This window comes from Ornithorhynchus anatinus, chromosome X5 (genome assembly GCF_004115215.2).
Source record: "Ornithorhynchus anatinus isolate Pmale09 chromosome X5, mOrnAna1.pri.v4, whole genome shotgun sequence".
Classification (NCBI taxonomy): Eukaryota; Metazoa; Chordata; class Mammalia; order Monotremata; family Ornithorhynchidae; genus Ornithorhynchus; species Ornithorhynchus anatinus.
This window is the reverse complement of record NC_041753.1, coordinates 62,445,051-62,454,126: the sequence shown is the minus strand read 5'-3', so window position 1 is coordinate 62,454,126 and position 9,076 is coordinate 62,445,051. Positions and strand designations below refer to the sequence as shown.

At 61.1% G+C, this 9,076-nt stretch overlaps 1 protein-coding gene across 1 annotated transcript; it reads right to left on the bottom strand.

Moving 5' to 3' along the window:
• Positions 1 to 4,063: 4,063 nt before the first annotated feature.
• On the bottom strand, positions 4,064 to 5,683 carry FOXB2 (forkhead box B2). Its single transcript, XM_001508045.4, has one exon. It carries the CDS (start codon positions 5,669 to 5,671, stop codon positions 4,313 to 4,315), a length of 1,359 nt encoding a protein of 452 aa, XP_001508095.2. The 5' UTR covers positions 5,672 to 5,683; the 3' UTR covers positions 4,064 to 4,312.
• Between the last annotated feature and the right edge of the window lie 3,393 nt (positions 5,684 to 9,076).

Genomic DNA, 9,076 nt, shown 5'->3' with positions numbered 1-9,076 from the left:
GCCTTATCCATAATCATAGAAATCTGGGGCTATAATTTCACTTCTTCCATCAACCCTACCGCTTTAGACCAGTGCTTAATTTACCAAGTGTGGCTTTAATTGAATTTTCAATATCCATATTTATAGCTTCAGTCCTTCTCCTTCTTCTCCCAGCTGCACGCTAGTTTCCCCCAGAATTTATAACTTAAAGAGATGGAACCTAAAAGGCATAGGTCCCCGGAGGCCAAGAAATGTCCAGAGCTCAAAAGATCAGACCTGGAAGCATCTAGGTCAGATATTAGGGCAGTGTTGCCAGCGGTACAGTAATTATCGTGCTTGTACAAGCATGGGGAGTTCTCTATTACCCAGATTTCATTAGTGCCAGCCCACGGTAATTCAGTAGTGTCTTGACCCTTGGATACACATTTCAAATATAAGCAGGGACAAGAATTTGCCCCCTAATTAGTCTCAGAATAAGAAGATTTAGACACGGTCGTATGAGACACAGGCACAGAAATTCTGTCAGCATTGCAGTCAGACCTGGGATGGTATTTATTTCTCAGTGTTCAGGGTTGATACCCGGAAGGGATCCTTACTGATCTAAGGCTTCTCTTTCTGAGCAAGACCCTAGTCTGGGATGGTGGCCAGTTCTATAGGGTGGGACGATGATCCCTGGAGTTAGTGAAAAAGGCAGCCCCTGTGCATGTCTTTGCAGTTACAGTTCAATGACAGATCACATTTTCACAGAGACTCAAAAGAGTGAGTGTCTTGTGAGCACTCCCAGGCACCTTGGGGCCTTGAATGCCCCCTTCACCTACCTCCTCCAGGACCTGCTTCATTGTCCTGGGAGAAAGAAATTAAAAGCCGGTCACCTGCCACTTCACAATCTTGCTTCTAGGCAGGGCTCCCCTGCTCCCCTGCCCTGAGGTACCCGAGCCTCAGCAGTAGCTGAGTTTATGCAGGGAATTGTTCGTCCCTTCACCGACCAGCTTCCCTCCCCACTTCCCCTTCTCCCCTCCAGAGTGCTTCTTTCTCCCCTTGTCAGTGTTGGGGGACCCTGCTGCAGCAGGGAAAATAGACAAGGTTGGGGGTGCTCAAACCCACTTCCCCACTACCAGACGGCCGGTGTCTCTAGCTGGGCTTCTCTCCTTGAATCTGGAAGACCTGGTCACCCCAGCTGCAACCAGATCCTGCAAGAAAGCAGAGAGGGGTTAGTGCACCTTATGTTCATTCTCCCGCCTGGCTTTGCGGGGGCTCTCCAGCTTCTCTGTCACCCAGATCCTAACTCCCTGACCCCCAGCTTTCGGAGATGAAACCAAACCATTGTTTCCCTCTCCCCAGGATGAGTCCCCCACCCCATCCCCTGTTCCTGGTCCCGCTTTCTCTAGGTTTCTCCCCACCCCCCGCCCCCAAACACACACACTTCCCAGCCCCCCTGCAGGAGGTTTCTCAGGGCGATCCAGAGCTTGAAACTAAGAGACCCAAACCAGACCAGTTCTCGGGGCTCTTGGGGGAAGCAGAGTGGATGAGAGTATGATGCGGGTGCCTGCGAAGAGGCACCCAGCGGTGGGCTCCTTCCCAAAGCAGCCAACTGGACGGGACTGGGAACCACACCGGGAGTTTTCAGTTGCTTTCTTCTTTGTGGGAAAGGTGGAGGGGGCGGCTGGAGGCAGCTGGCTGGGGCTGGGACGGAGCGGGGTTGAGGTTGAGGAGGGGTTGGCTCTTCCAAAGCCCATCGAGATGGGCCCGAGACGCGGGGCTGGGGCTCCTAAAGACGGTGGAAGGGACTCCCCGGGCCTCGTCGTCTCTCTCTCTCTCTCGCTTGCGGCTCCGAGGAGTCACCCCCAACCCCCGGCCTCCGCTGCCCTCTTCGCCGACGGCTTCTCTCGTGGGTCCCCCGGAATGGTGGAGGGTGGATGGGGTGGGGGGAAACGCGGGTCGCGGCGGGCTGGGTGGCTACCGGAGCAGCGGGCGCAGCTCCCAGCTGGGCTGCCAGGCTCGGAGCGAAGCGGGGCGGGAGGAGGGGAGCAGCCAGAGGGCCCGGTCCCACCGCCCAGGCAAGGGCAAGCCAAGGGGGCCGGGACCACCGGCGGCCTGGCCCCCGGCCGTGGGGCTCTCTTGGACACTATCAGGCCCATCCCTCCCTCCCTCCCCGCGTAGTCCATCACCACCACCACCCCGACCCGACCCGCCCCGACCCGACGCAATTCTCCCCAGGAGGAACCGAAGAAAGACAGCGACGGCCCATGACGACTCTGGCCGTCTCCCCGCCAGCCCAGCTGGCGGCTTCTCGCTCCCTCCGGGCTCGGGCCCCGACGGCGAGCGAGGTCCGAGCAAGGAAAGCGGGGAGGGAGAGGGGGAGAGGCCGGGAGAGGGAGGAGGGCTCGGATGGCGGGAAAAGCCCCTCTCGTTCCGCCCCGCGACCAGCGCCGAAGCTGAGAGAAGAAGAGAATCACGAGGGGAGGTGATGAGAGGAGGATGAAGACCATCTCCAGCTAGAAAGAAACAAACGAAGCGAAGGGGGAAGTGGGCTGTGGCCGGGAAGACGGGCTCTCCCACGCCACGCGCGCAGCTCAACAGTTCTCTCCCAAACCCGCGTCGCCGGGTGTCCCACCCCGCCTCCCTCGGCCCCAAGTCGGGGCGAGCCGAAGCCACTTTCAACTTCCAACTGGGAAGCAAGAAGGCTTTCTTCCAGGTGTCGGAGCGATGTCTTGGCCGCTCCCCGGGCTGGGCCGCCCGGCTCCCCCCGTTCGAGTCTCCGCGATCGGCCTCGTCTCTTGACCAGCCTGACCCCTCGGACACCAGAGGCGAGTCCACCAGAGGCAAATCCACAGAGAGGCTTTAATACAGAACATCTTCGTACAACACTGGCGGGCCGGAGCACCGCCGCCACAACGGATTCACAAGCCGACCCGGGCGGAGGACAGGAGGGCCAAAGACGAGCCGTTCGGAGCAAAGGTCTCTGCCCTCTCTCAAGCGATGTGCCCGTCGTGGTCGTTGTCGTCTGTTGTTTCTGTTGTCTTCCTCCGCCGAAAGTTGGTTTCCGATACGGCGCTCTTCCTGCGGTGGCCGTTTGTTTGAAAGAGCGGACCGGGGAAAAGTTCTGATTATTTTCTTTCACTTGCTACTTCAAACGGGAAAACTCATCGGAGAGGGATGGACACCAAGCAACACGTAAAACATCAAATCACAGGGAGCGTTCGAAGATGAGGGGGGAAAGCGTGATTCACTTTTCTCTGGCGGGGGTGGGGGGGGTGGGGGAGAAACTTCGAGGGACAGAGGAAGGTGGAACAGGGCTGCGTTGCCGTTCTTTCTTGGGACGAAATGTCTTCGTTTCCCGAGAAAACGTAGACACGGTGAGAGCAAAGAATCGAGCCTAAAAACCCAGAGCGGAAACGATCGCAGGGACTCCGCTCCATCCTCGGTCCTTTCGCGGCAGTCGCTCCGCTGCCCATCTAAATTCCTGTTCATCTTTTCGCTTCGGTGGGTGATTTTCGCCAAGTCTTCTCTGGTCATGGCGGGCGGTGGGGAAAGAAGGTCCCGTCTTCTGATCTTCGGTGGGCTCCGTTCGGCTGCCGCCCCTAACCCTCCCCGAACTCCAGCTCCAAGCACAGACAGTCCGCGGATTTTCCCCGCACAAAATAAAAAGGCATCGCCGCCCTGGAGGGGAGCTTAAACAAACTCACAAAACTCGTACAGATCCGCAGCTCTTTCGTCTCTCCACCAAGGTGTATTGATTGACGGCCGTTCCATCTCGGCGATACGCCTCTGCCGCTCCCGAGGAAGGGACATCTCCGAGGCCGGACGTCGCCCCAGAGCCCGATTCGGCTCCCTGTCTCTGCTTGCCTGGGACCCGGGGGTGGGGGTTGGGGGACCCCCCCCCACTACCACGCGGCCGGCTCCGAGTTGGGCCACGGCTCGGATCGGTCCCAGGTTTGCCTGGGGCTAAGGCTTCGCTATCACCTTCTGTCCCGGGAGGCCGGCCCTGCAGGACTGCCTTGGCGTGTAATAGGGGCAACAATAGAAACTCTTGCCTCAAACGGGCTCTCAATAATATGCCTGTATAACAGAGTATAAACACAGACACCAGAAATGTTATATTTATTAAAACCATTGAAGGAGTCCACTTTTTTGTTCGTTTGCTCGTTTCTCTTAAATACATTCTGGACCCCAATTGGGATCGGTTGATCTCTCTCTCTCTCTCTCGCTCTGGATGTTGGGGGGGGGGGTCTTTCTCAAGGGGCTGCGAGAGGAAGGGGGGCTCTGCCGGCCTCGTCCCATTCTCCTCTGACTCTCCCGTGCCCCGCCCGTCGGCCCCGGCTTTTCGCTCCCTTTACGAGTGCACCAGCACTGAGGGTAAGGCGCCGCCGCCGCCCTTGCTGTCGGCCGAGGTCGTGGGCGTTTGCCCCAGCAGGGATGAGGCCGGCGAGGCGGCCGACGAGGGACAGATGGGCGGCGGCGGCTGTGGCGGCGGATTGACGGTGAGCGCCGGGGGCAGGGCCGGCACCGGCGGCAGGGCCGGCGTAGGCTTGATGGGCACGGGCACGGCGGGCAGGGTCTGTCCGGTTGGGTGGCATAGGGCCTTGACCGGTACCCCGAAGGCCCCGTACTCGGGGGACACTGGCACCCCGGCGGCCGCGGCGGCCGCGGCGGCTGCGGCGGCCACCGAGTCCATGACCCCGACGTGGGGCCACATGGAGCTGACGACGTTGCCCAGCTGGCTGGGCACCGGGTAGCCCAGATGGTGCATCACGGAGGCCAGGGGCAAGCCGCCCGCCTGAATCACGCCCTTGTAATCCCGCCCGATGATGTTCTCGATGGCGAAGGGATGCTTGAAGCCCGACGACGTGGAGGCCGCCGCCGCCGCCGCCGCCACCGAGCCCAGGCCGTAGGGGGGAAACTGCGGGAGGCGGCCCACGCTGCCCACGGCCGCCGCCGCCGCCGCCGCCGCCGCCGCCACCGCCTCCTGCATCTTGCCCGGCTGCGGAGGCCCCGGCGGCTGCACCTGAGGCTGGAGGTGTGGCGGCGGCGCCGAGGGCGGAGGGGGAGGTGGCGGTGGCGGCGGCGGCAGCGGCTGGACCGGCGGCTGCTGGTGGAAATAGTGCACCAGGTGGGGAGGGGGAGGCGGCGGCGGGGGCACGTGGTGATGGTGGTGGTGGTGGTGCTGCGAGGAAGAGGAGGAGGAGGAAGAGGAGGAGGAGGAGGGGGGCGGAGGAGGGTGGTGGTGGTGGTGGTGGTGGTGGTGGTGATGCGGGTGGTGGTGGTGGTGCGGGTGGTGGTGGTGGTGCGGGTGCGGAGGCCCGGTGGCCCCGCCGCCCTTGGCGGCCCCCGGGTGCAGGTGCGGGGGGTCGGCCCGCAGCACCTTGAAGCGCTTGCGGCGCCGAAGGAAGCTACCGTTCTCGAACATGTCCCCGCAGTCCGGGTGCAGCGCCCAGAAGCTGCCCTTGCCGGGCTGATCGGGCCGCCGGGGGATCTTGATGAAGCAGTCGTTGAAGGACAGGTTGTGGCGCAGGCTGTTCTGCCAGCGCTGCGTGTGCTCCCGGTAGTAGGGGAAGCGGTCCATGATGAACTTGTAAATGTCGCTCAGGGGCAGCATCTTCTCCGCCGAATGCTGGATGGCCATGGCCGTCAGCGAGATGTACGAGTAAGGCGGCTTCTGGTCGCTGTACGAGCTCTTTCCCGGGCGAGGCATCGCCCCACCCCTCCCCGCCGCCACCCCCTCCCGGCCTCAGCGCCTCCCTCTCCCCCCCTCCCTCAACCCTCACCCCTCTCGCTGTCTCTCCCTGTCTCGCCCGCCCGGTTTCCTCCTCTCCCGGAGTCTCTTTGTCTCTGCCCCGGTCTCTGGCCACCCTCCTTCCTCGCGCCTCGGCCTCTCCCCCGCGGTCCCTTCCGAGGACCTCCAGCGGCCTCCCCGAGCTCGCGAGCCTGCGACTTGTTGCCCCAACGGTCGCGATCGTGCCGGCGGTGTCCCGTCGGGTGCGCGCCAGCCTTTCCCTCCCCCGCCCCTTCTGGCCCGGCTCCAGGCTCTCGGAGGAGGCGCTGGCCAGTGGAGAGAGGGGGGGAGGGGGGAGAGGGGAGAAGGGGGGAGGAAGGGAGGGACGAGGGAGGGAGGGAGGGAGGGAGGGAGGGAGGGAGAGAGGGAGAAGGGAGGCCCGCGGAGGGCGGCGGCGCGCAACGACAGCGATGCTTCCCCCACCCCTTCGCCCTCTCCCTACTTCGGCTGCTCCGCCGCGGGGAAGCCGCTGCCCCGGGCGGCGAGGCGAGGGCGAGGGGACCCGCGGCTCTCGCCGGCAAGGGCCGAGAGGGCGAGTGCGTGCGGCCAGCCCCGCCCTTCCTATCCCGACTCTTTCTCCTGTCTCCGCGGAGGCGAAGGCGCCGGGAAAGTTGCGCGCCGCCCCGTCCCTCTCGCCGGCCACTCCCAAGCTCTGGTTTCCAGGAGGAGAGGCCGGGGCAGGTGCGGGAAGGGGAGGGGACGGCGATCCCAGCCGAAGGGGGGAGAGGGGGGAGGGGGGAGGAGAGAGGGAGGATCCGGGGCACCTGCCCCCCCCGGCTCGCCCCCGGGTTGAGCAAGAAACGATCCGATTGCCCTTGCCTGCCGCGACCGGAGAAAAAGTTTGGAGGGGGCTGCGGAGGCCGTTACGGTGCTACGGGAGCTGGGGCTGCCGTTGCTCCTGCTGCCGCCGCCGCCAGAACAGGGCGGGGTCGGGGTCCCGGCCACCGAATGGGGCGAGGAGTCGGGCACTCCAACTCGGCTCCGCCGCCTTCGCTGTTAGCCGCTGCCTCGGTTGTCTTGGCTGCCTTCTCTGGCTTGGCTGCTGGCTCGGCGGCTGCAAGAGCCCGCCCGGATCCGGCGGGCAGGAGAGGCGGCGGCGGCTGTGGCAGGGAAGCGCTCTCCTGCCTGGGTTTTGTAATGGTCCCCGAGATGCCGAGACCCCCGCAGCTCCCGCTTCGTGACTATCACATGACAGCGGCTCAGGGACTCCGCCGCCACCTCGACTCCAGGAGAAGGGGACAAGAAGCCGCTTGCTCATTCCTCCTCCTCCTCCTCCTCTTCATGCTCTTCCTCCTCCTCCTCCTCTTCATGCTCTTCCTCCTCCTCTTCCTCCTCCTCCTCTTCCACCTTCTATCCTTCTCCTCCCCCTTTCCTCTTCCACCTTCTTTTCCTCCTCCTCCCCTCTTCTCCCCCCTCCTCCTTTTCCAACCCTTCTTTTCCTCCTCCCCCTCCTCCTCCCCCTTTTCCTCTTTCACCTTCTTTTCCTTCTCCTCCCCCTCCTCTTCCCCCTCCTCTTTTCCACCCTTCTTTTCCTCCTCCTCCCTCTCCTTCCCTCCTTTCCCTCATCGTCTTTCTCCTCCTCCTCTCCCTTCCTCTTTCGCTCATCCTTTCCTTCTCCTCTTCTTCTTCTTCCTCTTCCTCCGCCTCTTCCTTTTCCACTTCTTCCTCCATCTCATCCTTCTTCTCCTCCTCTTCCTCCACCTCTTCCTTTTCCATTTCTTCCTCCATCTCATCCTCCTCCTCCTCATCCTTCACTCCTTCTAATCCTTCCTCCTCTTTCCCTTCTTCTTCCTCCTTCCCATCTCCTCCCATTTTTCTCTTGTAGCTCCTTATTGTCCTCATCCTCTTCCAATCCCTCCACCTCCTCTCGCTTGTCCTTTGCCTCCTCCTCCACCTCTTCCTAGACCTCCTCTCTTTCCTTCTCCATCTCCCATTTTTCTTCCTCCTCTCCTTCCTCTCTTCCTCTTCTTTCTCCTCCCCCTCCTTTTCCTCTTCCTCCTTCCCCGTCTCCTCCTCCTCCTCTTCCTTCTTCTCTTTTTCGGTCCCTCAACAATCTCCGCGCCGACCACCCTAGTGTTGTGACCAGGCGGGGCCAAGAGCACATGCCGCTCTGCGGGGAAGCTTTACAGCGCCGTGTGGGGTCGGGGCTGCTGCAGAACAGAGTGAGCTGGGTGGGCAATTAAGGAAGGAGGAGAAATGAAAGCGATGTTCTTGCTACTCTAGGGTTGTCTCTGAGTGTGTCTCTGCTTTCTACCTCTTGTCTGGTCGTCGCTCTCGTAGCCTTTCCTTTCCTCCTCCTCCTCCTTTTCCTCCCCCTTTTTCTCCTCTTCGTCCTCCTTTCCTGCCTTTTCCCCTTCTCCTCCTCTCCTTTCCCTCCTCCCCTCCCTTTCCCCTCCTCTTCCACCTCTTTCTCCGACTTCATCGTCCTCGTCCCACTCATCCTCCTCCTCCTCTTCTTCCCCCTCATCCCCGTCTTCTCTTCCTCCTCCCCCTTCTGTTCCTCTCTCTTCCCCTTCTCAACTAAAATATCTTGTATCCCTGCAGAATTTGAGACTCACCAAAACTTATCGTGTGCGCAAACCTCTCAAACATTTGGCCATAGCAGTTTGGACGAGCGCGCATACCGCCCCAAACATACACTCTATAGACAATGTATATCCAAGGAGAGAGGAAGGGAGAATGCACGCGCTTTATTGCCTACGGCTCCTCGAACTGGAGAACGCTAGTGAGGCCCAGGGCTGGTGACCTCTCTGAGCGCTCGTTTCCCCGCTCCGGGTGAAAAAGACAAAACGCTTTCCCAGGTGCGCGCTTACACACACACACACACACACACACACACACACACACACACTTCCTTCTTAATCAGAATGAATTATGATTCAGGGTAGTCTCTATCTTTCAGATTTTTTTTAGGGGGCTGGGAGGGGATTGCAGTAACTTGACCCTAATCAAAGTTTACACCTCGGGCGTCAACCGAATGCGGCGGTGGGAAGATGCAGGACACCCTCTGTCTCGTACAACAGCGGACGCCAAGTTTCCTGCTCCAACCTCATGTGCAACCCTCCTCCGGTTAAGCCACAGCAGGCAGCAGCTGTTCGGAAATCCCGGCCCTGCAATGAACGGACTAGGACAGAGGCAAATCAAACCCTTCTCCGAAGGCTCAACACTTGACCAACTGTGATTTTCATGTAGAGAACAATGTCTTCTTTAAACAGGGTGCGGAACTCCTAGGGAAAGGAGGCCAGGATAGACCCGCAGGGAGGCAGGCAGGCAGGCAGACAGACAGACAGACAGGCAGAGACACCTCAGTTCTGGCGTTAGAAA